Source organism: Schistocerca serialis, chromosome 5, assembly GCF_023864345.2.
Source record: "Schistocerca serialis cubense isolate TAMUIC-IGC-003099 chromosome 5, iqSchSeri2.2, whole genome shotgun sequence".
Classification (NCBI taxonomy): domain Eukaryota; kingdom Metazoa; phylum Arthropoda; class Insecta; order Orthoptera; family Acrididae; genus Schistocerca; species Schistocerca serialis.
This window is the reverse complement of record NC_064642.1, coordinates 121,581,087-121,599,005: the sequence shown is the minus strand read 5'-3', so window position 1 is coordinate 121,599,005 and position 17,919 is coordinate 121,581,087. Positions and strand designations below refer to the sequence as shown.

The following is a 17,919-nucleotide window of genomic DNA, read 5'->3' as shown; positions in this document are numbered from 1 at the left end:
AGATGATGTACCGGATTTTATTTTAAACTGTTATTGTTAACTGAAAATTTGTTCATTCAGATGAAAGGGTTCTCACCAAGGACCAGAGTGTTTGCTGCTTGGTGCTATTTGAATCATCACATTCAAGTGAAATACCACCAATAGATTATAAACACGAAATAGTTTAACCGTGATATTTAGCTCTTAATTTTTTTTCTGATCCAGTTTCTCAGCGAAACCCTTACAGAACTTTTCACACACTTGAAATGAAGTGACTCTCTTCTCAATTTAATCATCATACTTCTTATAATAAGTGTTCCATATTTCTGGGTATTTTTTCTCCTCTTTAATGAACAGTTCCATATAAAAACTGGCTACGTCTATGGCAGGGTGACAGCAGCTTTTGCTAGGGTTGCAATCGTGTACGCTGCCCCATTCACCTACAATGACTGCTGCTTCATGGCAACTGGTGAGACTGCTGCTATGGAGCAGTAGCTGGTGAGCACAATTCTCTCACTGCATTCTTTCGGTGAGTTCACAGTGTCACTACTGTGTTGTATGTGGCTGCATAGTTTCACATGCAGTGCTGAAATGCATGGGGAAATGACGCTGTGAGCTCTCAATAATAAATTACTCATATGCATCAAGCCTTAGTGAAATAGTAATGTTTTCTATGATAAGGGTCACTTAATTGCTGGACTAATGATATCCAGCTTTTTAAATAGCTCTTTACCATGAACTCAACTACTACACTAGGGTATGTAGGCATAGCACATGACCACAAGATACTGGTTATTAGAAACTGATGCTAAAATCCTAGGAGCATAACATGCTGATGGTATTCTTTTTTCAGCACCTTCGTGTGCTCAGCCTGTGTTAGCTGACAATCAGTGTTCATCCCTAAAAACTTTGTGTTTGTTACAGAATATATAATGGAAAATCTAGGATGGAATAATGACAGTATTATGAAAAGGACATGTTGCTACCCACCAAATAGCAGAGATGCTGAGTCGCAGATATGTTCAGCAAAAAAACTGTCAAACAAATAAGCTTTGGCCAAAAAGGTCTTCATCAGAACTAGACAACAATCATATATACACACACATGCAAATGAAACTCACACACACATGACCACAGTCTGCCAAGGCAGCACTTAATAAATTTCCACTAATAATGTCTTGTAAAATGTAAAGCAACTCTGAGATAACAGTAGCACAGAGATCATAAAAGAATTTCATTTATTGAATGCACCAGTGACAAGAATAAAAAGTGTGCAGAAAGAATAAAGAAGAATAAGTGCCATAAAAACATAAATTCACAAAAACAAAAAATAGGAAGTTCATTAGAATACAGGCTTACCAAACAGCACTGTTGAGAAACTGAAACTTTTGCACGTGAACATCATAATACTAGTGTGTAGAATCCAGGCCCCATGTCAGTTTTCTGTCAGAGCATTACACTGTTCGTGAATGTTTATGTTAGTGTTCAATATCCTATTCATTCAATGGATCTCAGTCTAGGTCCTACAAACTCAAGATCATGTTTTCTAATGTGTGGCTAGCTATTAAACCAGTAAGCTTAGTCCACAGCTTCCTCTGTACCAGGAAATATCATAAACTGACTGTTGGATCTTGAAATGTTTCATGATTTATTCAGACAACTTCACATGTTTCTGCACTTCTCCTTCAAGGCAGAGATGTTAATTAGCTTATCCTCCTTAAGGTAAGGCAGACGTCTTGATGTCAGGTGACAGTGAGATAGTTCCTACACATCTGAGTGGAGCAGAAAGTCTGCCTTATGTGTAAATGTAGACTTTGCCAGAAGTTACTGCTGATCTCAAACTCTCAGATTTCCATATGGGCAGGTGTGATGTAATTTGGTGACTGTTAGATGACTGGCTGGAACAAGGGATGCCAATGTTTTTAGCATGTTAATATTCAGCACAGAGTAGCTATGAATTGTTTTGAATTTATGGTAACTGATCAGTTCTGTTTTCAAACTGTGGCTGTTTTTTTAAAAAAAATGCTTATTGGTTGGATGTTGAATGCAAGATGATTTTGTCTTCAGCATAAATTACCATTTTCTAACTATTGGTCAAATTTAATGGAACTTGATTAGTTTCTCTTCAGATATTTCAAGGCTGCAGTTTTTGAAAGAATTGACAAAAATCATCAATATTTTGAAAACTTGGTATACACATGATGTGTAGTTATAGGTAATGAAGGAAGCAGCACCAAAAGCACCTTGAGGTAAGCCATTGAACAGTGTTACCAATGGCTTATGTTGTGCATTCTATGTAGACTACCTAGTCAATTGAAGAATAAAAGAAAAAAGGAGCGGAATGCCAAATATTTTTATTTTTTCTGGAAATTTCTTTTATTTTGAGTCACTAGTTACAGCACTTTTTTATTTGTTTATTATTATTGTTGTTATTATTACTATTATTTACATCAGCCTCTCCATGTCTAAATCCAGGCTGTTCTTTGATGACAATTATAATGATTTTGTCATGCATGTGAAGGGCTTGTAAGTGACACACTGGAAAGGTAGTAGTCTAAAATGGAACTGTTCTGTCCTTCAAATTCCTTAAAGGGCTTATCAAAAAGATTGAATTTCAAGTATTTATTGAAAACATCTGAAAATATTTTTTTTTAGCATCTGGTTTGATGTATATCAGGAATTCTGGATAGGTGTTGTAAGTCCCAGTAATGTTTCTACATGTGTTATACATCCATGTATTTTAAGCTCAGTCAATTTGAAGGGAATGGGCAAGTCACAGCCTCAATTCACACTCATCTTCTCTAACTAAGGGACCTTATAATCTTTCTTGTCATGTCACTCTGTGCTTTGAAAACTACATAAATTTGTGCTATGGAGTTACAAGAAACTGTAGGTTTGCCTAAATGTATCAGTGTCAGGTTTTGGATGAGGGTTCACACATTCCTATTGAAATGAATGAAATCCATCCTACACCTCATTCTGTTAGCATCCAATGAATCAAACATTTGCTTGACAGTGCTGCTCTCAGCCATACTTTTGGATTCTTTTGAATTCTTCAAGAAGTCTTTCACAATCAGTGCTCTATCCTGATGTTAATGTCAATGTCCAAATGACACGCCCAAAAGAACAGACACCATACATTCATATAAATGATAGGCTATGAATTTACTACCTTCAGTGTGGATACTCAGTTACGTTCGACCTCCTGTGGGAATCTCAAAGTAGTGAGCATGGAGGATATGGACAGGAACTGTGGATAGATGATGGGAGTGTGGGTCAGTTGGGAGGCATGCCAAAATAGTCTGCGCAGTTGCAATAAACACTGCTTTTGGATGATGGAATGCATAGTAAGCAGGAGGTCCCAGGTTCGAACCCCAGTCTGGCACACATTTTCACTCATTCCCATTTATCCCGCTTGAAGTCCTGATGCTGCTGACATCAATAATTACTTCCCTTTCCTTTCCTTTCTGCCTCCTGTACCTTCAATTTACATAATATGCATCATGGCTCCAGATTCTGTGTGGTGTCTGTTCTTTTGAACATGTCCAAAAGAACAGACACCATGTGTTCTTTTAAAAGTGTTTGTCATGTGCAAGCACAGAATGATCCTAGTCTGCATAGACTAGGTTTGGGAATCTTTATGGGTGTTAATAGAGAAGTTGAAGTCTTTATCTGAACATATTGTGTTTATTCTTTACAGGATAAATCAGAAATGCCCAAAAAATCTAAGAGATCAAGAACAAGTCTTTCCTGGGTCAAGAGTTAGTTTACTTAGAAATGTAATTTCACACGTATAGGATGTATGTAGGTCTCTATAGGAGTTGGGAAAGAAACTTGTCTGTTTGGTGCAAGAGAGATCTTCAAGAAGCACTGGCATTCCTCAGTGGTATGCAGCAGGTAGCACATTATTCATCCACCAATCTACCTACTATATGTTCTCATTGAATGTGTATGGCCAGGGGCGTATTTCAGTGTATGTGTGCAAAAAAAAAAAAAAAAAAAAAAAAAAAAAAAATAATCTGTGAATATTTTGGTATTTAAAACTGTCTGCAAGAAAACTGAAACATGTTGATTCTTGAAATGCCATCTGTTTGTCTCTCTTACCCACTGCTTGCAAGAAATGTGACAGGGAAGAAGTGGAAATGGAGGAGATGAATTTTGAGGAACTTGTTGCAGCAAAGCTGTCTCTATGCACTAGTAAACTTCTGCAAAATACTCACATAGTCTCCTGATTTATAAATTATGAGAAAATTGGCTGCAACTGACTTGTATGCCACACTGCAGGTCTTTCACCAAGTCTTGGAAGTGAGTGTCAGCAATGATCATCCTTATTTGTAGACTTATGTATACATGTTCTTCCACTTTCACATAAGTCAACTCTGGAAGATTATAACCCAGGTTCTAACAGCATCTGAGACTTTGTCTAATGCATTTTTGAAGTTCACGAACAACCAACTTTATTTGAAGTGGTGCAGTAGCAGCTTTGTCATGCTCAATCACTGGAACTCTAAGGATGGTTTTACTTTGGCGCATACTTCATTATACTGATTGAAAAAGTCTGGTTGAAACTGTCAGTGTCAACTGAAAAATTTTGGACAACTGTAGATGAAATACTAAATCTTATATTCTTGCTGCTGATGAAGTTGTCCAGTACATCACTGTAGTTCATTTTAGAAGCAATTTCATGCTCAATTGATAAAAATGGTCAGTGATTAAAGTTTGTCTTGGACTAAATGATTTTTGATTGATGATGATTTACTAAATATTCTTTCACTTGAAACAATAGTCACTTGTAGGGTAATGAAAATCCCAAGTACAATGCAAAGTTCAGGAAACACAAGTTGTAACTTCAACGTATAAATTTCATTTAGAAGAAGAAATGGAATCCCTTTGGTTTTCTGTGGTCTTTGTCAAATTCGTGAAAGTAGCTACACTCACTGACTTAAATGTTCATATTTCTCTGATAAGATTATCACTCGGATAAACAGGATAAGTTGTAATTAATTTATTAATTGTATCACTGTCATCTAAAGTTTTATTTATTCTGAGAATGGCTTCAAAAGTTATAAAAATATTTTTCTCATTTATTCATACCAAAAATCCATATGAGGAACAATCTTGCCTATGATTACATCATAAACCTCTTTTTGAAATTATTGTTCTTCAGTTTCATCTGGGAGTGTGTCAGGTGCTCCACTACTACGCCAATCAGATTCATCAAAGAATCATCTCATTCTCCTTCCTCTCCTTTTTGAAAAAAATGGCCTCAGTCCCAATTTCAGTAGCCACTAGTAGAATTCAGGCCAGCGAGCTGTTAGATCCGTACCTAAGGGTAACTGTAAGGTATTTAATATTTTTCATTTCAGTATCGGGGAAATATCTTTTGACTGCAGAATCAAAGTTCTTACATTTATATGGTATAAAATGTCCCTCTAAACATTCAAGAGAATCCGTGTTTCAAAATTGGAGAAATAATTGATCAGCCCATTTACTTCTGCTATATCCTAATGAGACAAACTTATGGGCTTCTTGTGTATTTTAAAGCCTCTATTACTTCTGGTAATTTTTCTGGTATAGGCTTCACTGCCTCAATTCTCGTGCTCCATTTTATGTCAGACAGGCCATAAAGAGATCAATGGCCAGTGTATTTTAATAATCCTTGTCATCTCTGTGGGTTGCAGTGAAGAAAGTTTACAGCTGGTTCAGACAGCTGAAAGATGTGCCTACTACTTCATTACTTCTTGTATCATGCAATCTTACTAAACTCAGAGTATGAGCTGCACAATTAGAAGATGTTGCCAGCAGGTAAATGTCACTAATTTGTACTTGTACACCTTTTATTTGTCCAGCCATTTTTGACCCAAGGCCATACCTTAAAATCAGAATACTCTGGTTGGTCTTAGACACATGTGGAGTAGCATTGAGGAGGGAGTCAGGGGGATATATGTATTTTTCTTTCATCAGTTATTTAAATACCTCCTGTGGTAAGAAAGGATTGCTAATAGGCCCTGTGTTTTTAACTATTTGATCCTATTCTGTGTATGGAGATATGTTACTGTGAGAAGAATTTGACAGAGCGCTGAACAACCTAGTCGAAACGAGGTCCTGGGAATAGACATTCTTTCGGAACTACTGATAGCTTTGGGAGACCTAGCGATGACAAAACTCTTCCATGTGATGAGCAAGATGTATCAGACAGGCAAAATACCTTAAACTTCAGGAATAATATAATAATTCCAATTCCAAAGAAAGCAGGTGCTGACAGGTGTGAATACACTGAGCTATGAGTCTAATAAGTCATTGCTACGAAATACTAACATGGATGCTTCAAAATACTAACATGAATTCTTTACAGTAGAATGGAAAAACTGGTAGAAGTCAACCTTGGAGAAGATCAGTTTGGATTCTAGAGAAATGTAGGAGTAGGTGAGACAATACTGTCCCTCCAACTGCTCTTAGAAGGTACATTAGGGAAAGGCAAACCTACTTTTATCACATTTGTAGATGTAGAGAGAGCTTTTGATAGTGGTGTTTGGAATACTCTCATTGAAGTACTGAAGGTAACAGGGGTAAAATACTGAAGTGGAAAGGCTATTTACAACTTGTACAGGAACCAGACAGCAGTTAAGAGTCGACAGTTATGAAAGTGAAGCTGTGGTTAAGAAGAGAGTGAGGCAATATTGTAGCCTATCCCTGTGATGAAAGCTGAAATAGGGAGTATATAAAATGTAGACTGGCAATGGCAAGGAAAGTGTTTCTGAAGAAGAGAAATTTATTAACATCAAAAATTGGTTTGAGTGTTAAGAAATCTTTTCTAAAAGTATTTGAATGAAGTGTAACCATGTATGGATGTGAAACACAGATGATAAACCGTTTAGACATGAAGAAATAGAAGATTTTGAAATATGGTGCTACAGGAGAATGCTGAAGATTGGTTGGGTGGATCATGTAACTAATGAGGAGGTACTGAATAGAACTTGGGAGAAAAGAAATTTGTGGCACAACCTGCTAGAAGAAAAGATCTGGTAATAGTACACAGTGAGACATCAAGGGATCACCAATTTATTACTGGAGGGAAGTGTGGGGGGTAAACATTGTAGAGGGAGACAAAGAGATGGGTACAGTAAGTAGATTCAGAAGTATGCTTTTCTTCTAAAATTTTCTCAAATATATAGTCCCTACAAAAAGATAAAAGCTCATTCTGTGCTTGGCTAGATAAACAGTTTGCTGTCTTTTCAAGTTTCTTTTGACAGCTTTTGATGTAAATTGTATATTCCCTTAAAATGGACCATGTTTAGACAACTCATGTAACCCAAGAAGTTACCATTATATGGCTCTCCTCAGTGGTGACTGCTTCCCATAAAAGGTATATTTTGTAAGGCTAAAAAGGTAGTAACATCTATTTTTTTTAACAGCTCATGTATAAAGTCTCTTTCTATCAGCAATAATTTGTGGAATATTGAATACACAGTGCTATCTACCAGGCTATGTTTATAACATATCTATACTAAATAATTATTTTTATGCAAGAAACTATTCTCATCAAATCCTTCATTTGGTTTACATAGATCTAAAAGGCTGTTTTGGTCATTCTGAAAAGTTGTATTACTGTGTCTTGTATGAACAAGTGTTATTCCTTGTTCATTTTTTTGTACATTTTTGTATGTATTATTCTTTGCACTACTTCATGTAAAATTTTGTATGTTCCTTTCGCACAGATTGTTTCCCATAAATTTACATGTACTTTTGGACAACATCCATACAATATTTATTGTCTACAGATGGATAAATAAATAAATAAAATAAATCATAAACATGGCCAACAGAAGATTTTTTTTCTTTTTTTGTGGGTGTCACTCCACACTAAACAGGATCTTTGTACTTCAGATTTGTTATTAAAGCATTTGGAATATAAGTTGTGAGTGGTAATTTTTCTGGTTTGCTTGTCTACAAATCGTTGAACTGGTTAAACGTCAATATTTGAAATGCCCTTTTTAAAATTCTGTCTCTATTACTGTTATTAAGTGGATATGGCCATTGCCTAGGATTGCTTTGGATTCAACTGAGATCCATCAGACTCAGACTTTTGTTTGCTCAAGTCTGCTTCATCAGTTGCATTAGTTTAGGTTTTTGCTCAGAACAGATTTCTGCTTCTGCTCACACAGAAGTGTTATTACTCTACACTGGATTATCTTTTGACAAAATGTAGCTACTTATTGTTTTCTTTTTTTAATTTTCTGTAGCTCTTTCACAAACTTGTCATTGCATTTACATTAAACTTTAAATAACAGTGAAAATAGTAGTACTAAATTATCTTTAAAATTTTGTAACCCACCTCAGATGAAAAACAGTATAAAGAGAACTGCCTGATAGTTTCACATATACCTGTAGTAGAGCATACCTGCACAATAAGCCTAATTTTCATGAAAACAACAACTTGTGCACTGATGTCACTTCTGTTGTTCATTGAATGAATGAGAGTAAACACAGAACTTAAATCTGAAACACTCTGCATGTAAAACACCAGCACACTGACAATAGAGTCAAACAGGGAAACAACGGTAGTCAGTATTATTTCTAATGACATTTTCATGAAAATAGCGAAGTCACAATGCTACAGTGTATATTCCTGTATAACTATTATGAGTGGAATAACAATGCCAGATTTGGAGATTTAAATACTAACAAAGAAATAGAGGGGCTGGCCAGTATATATATATATATATATATATATATATATATATATATATATATATATATATAAAACAAAGATGAGGTGACTTACCGAACAAAAGTGCTGGCAGGTCGATAGACACACAAACAAACACAAACATACACACAATATTCAAGCTTTCGCAACAAACTGTTGCCTCATCAGGAAAGAGGGAAGGAGAGGGGAAGACGAAAGGAAGTGGGTTTTAAGGGAGAGGGTAAGGAGTCATTCCAATCCCGGGAGCGGAAAGACTTACCTTAGGGGGAAAAAAGGACAGGTATACACTCGCACACGCGCACATATCCATCCACACATACTCTATATATATATATATATATATAGAGAGAGAGAGAGAGAGAGAGAGAGAGAGAGAGAGAGAGAGAGAGAGAGAGAATGAGTGTGTGTGTGTGTGTGTGTGTGTGTGTGTGTGTGTGTGTGTGTGTGTGTGTGTGTGTGTTTGCAAGGTGGGCTTCAAAACATTTGATATCGGAAATAAAAGGAAGATGCATGGATGTGTGTAGGAAGACCTGAAGTCTGTCTACTATCCCTCCAGCCCCGTCTCCCATCCACCATTCCCCATCCCATCACCAATTTTCCCAGATCTGGCACCTTCAGGTTATTCCATTTTTAACCCGCTGGAAGGAGATCATAGTAGCTCACGGTTTACTAATGATGAGGAAGTCCAGGCAGCAGTGCATAACTGGTTATGCACATGCCTCCAAGAATTCTTTGCACTTCGAAATGAGAAGTATGTCCAATGCTGGCATAAGCACATAGAACTTGAGGGGGATTACACTGAAAAATAAGTACTGTATTCCACTCTCCTCATATATTCTTTTAAAAAATACCAGTTTTCTATTGAATGACCCTTGTAGTTGTCACATAACGTGCTACCTATGTATGTGCACCACTGTAGCTCCAATTTCATGGCAAATCAGAACCTTGCAAGTCAAAGTGTTTCCATACTGCAATTACAGATATCCACTAAGCAGAAATTGTTAAAGCATATATCACTTAACAATTTAAGATTTTTATAAAAAATATTATATGGTTCAATTGTAATTCACTGTGGCCAACATAATATGAAAGTACTGTCACCTCAGTGAAATTTTGTTTATTCCCCTAACTGCTGACTAAAATCAGTGATAAACAAGCTGTAGATAATTTTATTTTTCATGCCAGGTTTATTTTCTGTGGAACACTATTTGTATGGAATTTCACATGACCCTCCACTTCTCCAATACCAGCAGTACTTACAAAATATGCAGTCAATAAAGAAATGCAAGACAGTAGTCTTTGATCTCCTTCCACTAACACTCTGACTACCAGCCTGCTGAAGCTATTCATCCGATAAATTACACTAAACTTTGTGACCTCATGCCGGATCTGGCGCTAAAAAAATGTCAAGCAGAACTGCTCAACTCTTGTCTTAAACAGTTTTATCTGCTTGCATTGGTACAGCTACTACACATTTTTAGCATAGGACCATAGAATTTGTGCTGCTCTTTGAAAATAATGGTATATTTACTACTGCACAGATGTTCTAATACTTGGATCAAGCCTCAGGGTGGGACAGTGTCGAAGCATGTTGACTTAATTGATTCATCTAGGTCAGTATTATTATACAGTGGAAGATATGGAATACTGTCCCCCCCCCCCCCGCCCCCCCCCCCAAAAAAAGGGGTTGCTACCTTGGAAAACATGCACTACCATGAGCACATCTGTCATACCTGCAATGTTTTGAAACTAAATACTCTCAACGGACAGACAGGGCCACCAACAAGGGGAGCAAACCCAACAAATATGGGGGAGCCAGCTATATGTACACTCCTGGAAATTGAAATAAGAACACTGTGAATTCATTGTCCCAGGAAGGGGAAACTTTATTGACACATTCCTGGGGTCAGATACATCACATGATCACACTGACAGAACCACAGGCACATAGACACAGGCAACAGAGCATGCACAATGTCGGCACTAGTACAGTGTATATCCACCTTTCGCAGCAATGCAGGCTGCTATTCTCCCATGGAGACGATCGTAGAGATGCTGGATGTAGTCCTGTGGAACGGCTTGCCATGCCATTTCCACCTGGCGCCTCAGTTGGACCAGCGTTCGTGCTGGACGTGCAGACCGCGTGAGACGACGCTTCATCCAGTCCCAAACATGCTCAATGGGGGACAGATCCGGAGATCTTGCTGGCCAGGGTAGTTGACTTACACCTTCTAGAGCACGTTGGGTGGCATGGGATACATGCGGACGTGCATTGTCCTGTTGGAACAGCAAGTTCCCTTGCCGGTCTAGGAACGGTAGAACGATGGGTTCGATGACGGTTTGGATGTACCGTGCACTATTCAGTGTCCCCTCGACGATCACCAGTGGTGTACGGCCAGTGTAGGAGATCGCTCCCCACACCATGATGCCGGGTGTTGGCCCTGTGTGCCTCGGTCGTATGCAGTCCTGATTGTGGCACTCACCTGCACGGCGCCAAACACGCATACGACCATCATTGGCACCAAGGCAGAAGCGACTCTCATCGCTGAAGATGACACGTCTCCATTCGTCCCTCCATTCACGCCTGTCGCGACACCACTGGAGGCGGGCTGCACGATGTTGGGGCGTGAGCGGAAGACGGCCTAACGGTGTGTGGGACCGTAGCCCAGCTTCATGGAGACGGTTGGGAATGGTCCTCGCCGATACCCCAGGAGCAACAGTGTCCCTAATTTGCTGGTAAGTGGCGGTGCGGTCCTCTACGGCACTGCGTAGGATCCTACGGTCTTGGCGTGCATCCGTGCGTCACTGCGGTCCGGTCCCAGGTCGACAGGCACGTGCACCTTCCGCCGACCACTGGCGACAACATCGATGTACTGTGGAGACCTCACGCCCCACGTGTTGAGCAATTCGGCGGTACGTCCACCCGGCCTCCCGCATGCCCACTATACGCCCTCGCTCAAAAGTCCGTCAACTGCACATACGGTTCACGTCCACGCTGTCGCGGCATGCTACCAGTGTTAAAGACTGCGATGGAGCTCCGTATGTCACAGCAAACTGGCTGACACTGACAGCGGCGGTGCACAAATGCTGCGCAGCTAGCGCCATTCGACGGCCAACACCGCAGTTCCTGGTGTGTCCGCTGTGCCGTGCGTGTGATCATTGCTTGTACAGCCCTCTCGCAGTGTCCGGAGCAAGTATGGTGGGTCTGACACACCGGTGTCAATATGTTCTTTTTTCCATTTCCAGGAGTGTATTTCTGTTCTTTATTCAATTGTAATTTTCACTACGCTGTCTGTACTGGATGATCATACAAGCACATGCAGTCACTGTTGCTAGTGAGACTTGTGCTACTTTACAAATTCAAAACAACAGAAAATAAATTGATGCAACAAAAAGATTTTATAGTTTGTCCAGCTTCTCTTGGAGTAAGGTCCCCTAGTACTGCTTGGCACTTGTCAACAGAATTCGTAAGTATTTATGACTCTTGTCACTCCGCTTGTCGCTGCTGCCAATCTATGCACGCTGCCAATGAGTGGAGCTGCAGTAGCTATTACTCAACACTGCTTATTGTTTGACCTCGATCTGTGGCTTTAATTTAATTTCATGTCACTTTAGTAGCTATTTGTAAATACCACATGTACAAATGAACATCACTTTTAACAATCTTTCATGAAATCTGGTTACTTCCATGCATCATTTCCCTTACAGCAAGTTGTCAGAATGTAGTGCAAGCTGCAAATGTTGTCATCATTGCTGGATATGCTCCCAGCAAAACATTCCTTGGCCCACAGCCACCACAGTGATTACTCCTTCATTCCCCAAGCTAGCCTCTGACACAACTCAGGATAAGTTGGACAATCTATAGCCTTTTAATTATCAAAATCAATTTTACAAACATATTGATAATCGATTCTGGTGATGACTGAACACCATTATCTCTAAATTAAATGATAAATCTCCAAATCTAAATGATTAATGGAAAATCCATATAAAGATGTGAAACAAATACTAACAAAGAGATAGAGGGGCTGGCCAGTACTTACCTCAGCTCTGTAGAGCCGATAGATACACATAAAACAGAACCGAAAATTTACGTTCCTAGCTTTCGGAACAAATGTTCCTTCATCGGGGAGGAGAGAGGGGAAAGAAAGGGAAGAAGGGAAAGGAGATTCAGTTACGCACAACCCAGGTTATGAAGCAACAGGGAAAGGAAAATAGGGAGGGTAGCAAGGATGGAGGCATGGTTGTCAGAGGGAAGCCAAAGATATTCTACTGTAAGTACTGTGCCAGCTTCAAACCAAAGAGGATGCATACAGAAGTAAAGAGGTATATAGTATAAAGATAAACACAACTATGTAGGATGAAAAGATTCACACGTCTTTTCATCCTACATAGTTGTGTTTATCTTTATATTTGTGTTTATAGTTGTGTTTATCTTTATATTGTTGTGTTTATCTTTATTTGTTATGTTTATTGTTGTGTTTATATTCACGCATCTTTTCATCCTACATAGTTGTGTTTATCTTTATACTATATACTTCTTTACTTCTGTATGCATCCTCTTTGGTTTGAAGCTGGCACAGTACTTACAGTAGAATATCTACTTGCAAACACACACACACACACACACACACACACACACACACACACACACTCTCTCTCTCTCTCTCTCTCTCTCTCTCTCTCTCTCTCTCTCTCTATATATATATATATATATATATATATATATATATATATATATATCTTGAACATCAGTGTGTCATGATCAGTATGGTGGGCTGATTCAACACTACTGTTCATTGTTGCTGCAATATCACTGACCATAATATGACTGTTTTCTCACATCATCTCATCAACTCTTGCAATGTTGTTCTCCATGACAGCACAGACAGAGTGTCCAAGGCATGGCAAATCTCTAACAATTTATACATTCCGTATGAACTTACCTGCCTATTCATACAGTTGCATTTCACTCATACAATTTTCAGCATGTTGCATTGCCATCTGACAGTGAATTTTGATTGGTTTCAACCCTTCAGCTAACAGGAATCTGATGACTCTCTGTTGCAGCAGGTGCAAAGCTGCAAGGGTACCGTCATGTTATTTCACTAATTCCCAGCATCCCTTTGATGAGGCAGAGCAGTGCCAGCCCAGCCTGATAACAGTTTTAGTACACCACCAAAAAACTAACAAAGATGCATGAACTTTGTCAAAGTTTTGTGTTTTTATCCCATTTTTCCTGTTATTTATTGATTGGATCTTGTAGACACAGTGTACAAATATTGGAGAAAGACAAGACACAGGTATGACTGTAGACTTTTTAAAGATATGATCACCATGTTCACCAGTACTGATTCATGGAAGTCAGTGTAAACTTTAACGTTTAAATTGCATCAGGAATTTGGATGGCACAGTTGCCAACTATGACCCCAGCATCTTAAACCAAGTAATGTGGTACAGTGGGTAACATATTCAAATTTCATCACCATCTAGGTGAAGGTTTTCTGTGCTGTCTGTAAATCATTTAAGGCAAGTGTCGAAATGGTTCCTTTGAGAAAGACATGGCCAGTTTTCTTCCCCAACCTGAGTTTGTTCTCTGATTCCAGTGATCACGTTGTTACGGGATGTTAAATATTAACACTCCTTCCTTTTTCTTCCAGTTCTTAACCAGTGAACCCATATTTATTTGAAATTCTCCCCAGAGAAGAGAGTGTTATTTGGTCTTACCCAAGCTATGTACTGGTAGTTTCATCAGAGATTTATGTGTATTTACTTCTTTGCTGAAGTGTATTTAGTTTTACCATTGCGGTGTTTATTCAAAGTAATTCTTATGGGTAGTAATGGATGCTGCCTGAAAAAGTCTTTACCCAATTAGAAATGCAATATATTTTTGCCATAACCATGATGGAGACAAAGCTAGTGTCAGAATGTTGTGTACTTAGCTAAGTTTAATGGCCACCAGGAGAACACTGTAATAAACCTGACACAGTTCCCAGTAGCATTCAACACACAAAGTCAGAATTATGTTTCAATCTATATATTAGCCAACATAGTTTCATTAACCCACATTTTCTTGCTTCGAGAGTTTCAGGTCCTGGTACAAGAGCTCATAGTAACAAATATCGTGGAGTTTTCAGAATAAACTGAAGACCATGTAAAAAGCTAAATACAGACTGCCTTTTGATGAAAATATCTAGGTAGACTCAAGCAACTGAGGAACAGCAAAAAATTGGAGAAGTGACAGATTCTCAGAGAAAAATAATAGTGTAACAGGATTGCCTCTGTAGCATTGTTATTATATCACTATGGGGCTCCAAACTTGAAATGTGTGCATTGTGACATTTACTTCATAACTGACAGAGAAGGTATTTCATCAGGAAAATCAATATGTTTCAGGTAGTGGATATCATCCTGAGCACATCATAACACCTAAACTTGAAAACTGTGCTGAAATGTGAATTTAATGGTCAACCAGATTTGAAAAACTTACACTATGTAGATTAAATTGCGAACTTTGTGTGAATATAATAATTTTTGGCCATTTGTGGCTTTTGTGAGTACATGGGAACTGGTGTGTAGAAACTCATGCAACAGGCTATTTCGTTGTTTACCTTATTTGTGTCAAATTTATGGTTGGCAAGTTCTCAGTAAGACAGTTACAAATACTGTGTTTTTGTACTAATCATACTGCACTTAATGGCCTTTGTATCAGACAGAATGTTTCCAAATTTGCCTGGAATTTCTTATGTTTTGTTATTGGTGAGCAGGTCTGTTGTAGGTACACTGCCTTTCCTTATTTGTGAATGCTTTGAGTTTCTTGGACAACTTTGGGAAGGCTTTGAGTTCCCTTGACAATACAAAAATGCATGTTGAAACCTGCAACCATTTTGGCAGTAGTTGTACATCTGTATCTGAAATGTGAGAGATAAGAGATTAAACAATATCTGTAATGAGAGAGAATAGCTTTGAATGTGCTGTGCGGTTTAGAGTTAACTGAGATCCTTTTCAATGACTCTGGATTTCCATACTGCTGAGAAGAGCTTGATATGTGAGCCTGATATACCTATATGCTGATGTCTTTATCAAGTTGAGTGTACATGCTGTATTTCTTCTTACTATTCAGTGATAATGTTTAATTTCTTTCAGGTTAGGATTAGTCTCTAAACAGCAACAAACTACTGAAGATATTCTGCAACAAATTGCAGCTCTTGACATTGCTCGTCGAGTGGGGAACCCACGCAAAGATTTGCATTCTCTATTGAAGAGATTTCAGATGGAAAAGGACGCATTTGCAGTAGAGCTACAGAAAATGAAACCTCGTCCCGTTGGAGGATACACGTATGTTGATGCCGGTACAACCCATCCACTGGGAAATTCTTTCAAGGCGTCTCGTAGTGCCTTAAGGGTGGGTGATGGAGTTCATAAACAAGTATGAAAAAGTTATTCACTAATTTATGGTTCATTAAAAGTTACAGTTTACTTAACCACAATCTTCTAAAGTTCTGATATGGTTATCAGTTTTGGTGACATGCATAAGTTATACATTGCCTTTATGATGTAAAAAATGGTGTCATGTAAACTTTTACTCAGTCAACTGTTGTGGTGTGGTTGTATCCCAGTAAACAAAGAAGCATATCTCCACAAGAAAAATTTAATAAAAATCATTTGTATAACGGTATCATGATCTTTCCTTTCTGGTGTTTGTAGTTCAGACATTTAATTACATTTGTATCTGTATTGCTGTTGAAAGACAAAATATTTCACATAATAAAGGATATTCATTCAAAGTATAAATGAAATAGTTTTCATTTCAGTCACTTATTTATTTTGCCCCTGCACTTTTGATGTTTCACACCATGTATCACATAAAGCAAGCACATCTCTAACATGTATAACATCTTTGAAGTGACAGTGTAAAATGTAAATATAATGCACAATGGAGAGGACATAAACAGTAGCATTATGCATACTTTTCATGACATTACTTCCCCTGTGAGTACAATTTACTCTCACAAATTAATGTTTTTTAACTTTAAAAGTGCTTTTTCTAAGCTGTTTTTATCATCAGCATAAGATGCAACATAACCTACGTTGCTCATGGTATGCTGCTGTGGAAAGGCATCTGTGCTCTTCACTAACACCAGCTATGTGACTAAACTATTCTCCACCTGAAGATAGTGGTGTGAGGCATCAAAATACACCATGACAAAATAAATAAGTGACTAATACAGAAAATGCTTTTATCTGTATTTATCAATAGTCAAAGGCCCCATGTTGCTCTTTATGGCAAAATATGCATTTAAGAGTCCTACTGTATTGCATAGTTCTTGCACAAAAAGGCATTTTGGATAATTTGAGGACAGTTTAAAAAGAAACAGGAACCTATTGCAACCTTTTCTCTCCATATTGAACACACATTTCAAAAGTAAATCTCTGGAAGAAATAACAGTGTAAAGTTCTAGGAATGTTCTCAGTGTACAACACATAGTTAATGTTGAACAGTATTTGCAATGATCAGAATTAATTTTAGAGATGTTTTACATTACTCAGTAAATAACATATGTATGCATTAGTTTCTCAGATTATTTACTTAGCAGATGATTTGCCATATTATACTACTGACTATTACAGTGACACTGATTTTGTACCTTATTTGTCTTAAAATGTCAGTAGGTTTTATCTTTTGATCTCACTAATGAACAGCATAATTTTAATGTTACTGACACATCTGATCATTATAAGGCTCTTGGATTTGACTTAGAAATGACTGGTGACAGGTGACAACACTTGGATGACCAGCTGCTCTTACTGGCCCAACACCATTCCCACAGGAGATAAATTTGGAAGAGACATCCAGTAAGTATTCTGTTACTATACGTGAGTTTCCGCCCCTGATAACTGAGTGGTCAGTGCGGCAGCTTGTCACGCAAAGGGGCCCAGGTTCGATTCCCGGCTGGGTCGGAGACTTTCTCCACTCAGGGACTAGGTGTTGTGTTGTCCTCATTATCATTTCATTATCATCAGTGGAAGGCAATGGGAAACCACCACTGGAACCACTTCCCAAGACGTTCGTGTGATGGACCTCTCTGACGAGGATCCCCCATGACAAGACCTGCCGTAAGGCAGAACACAAAGTTTTCTTTTTCACGTAAAGATGGGCACAGTTATGAAGATTTAAGATGTATAATGTGTATTCTGGCTCCTAAACTCTAGATTTATTTTGCTAGGAA

General features: G+C 38.3%; 1 protein-coding gene across 1 annotated transcript in view; it reads left to right on the top strand.

Annotated features, from left to right (window-relative positions):
* LOC126481787 (centrosomal protein of 78 kDa-like) overlaps positions 1–16,381 on the top strand; it is a 220,826-nt gene extending 204,445 nt beyond the window's left edge. Inside the window, exon 9 of the mRNA XM_050105742.1 lies at positions 15,836–16,381. Within this exon, the coding sequence (XP_049961699.1) occupies positions 15,836–16,124 (289 nt within the window). The 3' untranslated portion in view covers positions 16,125–16,381. The remainder of the gene's footprint in view (positions 1–15,835) is intronic.
* Positions 16,382–17,919: the final 1,538 nt, after the last annotated feature.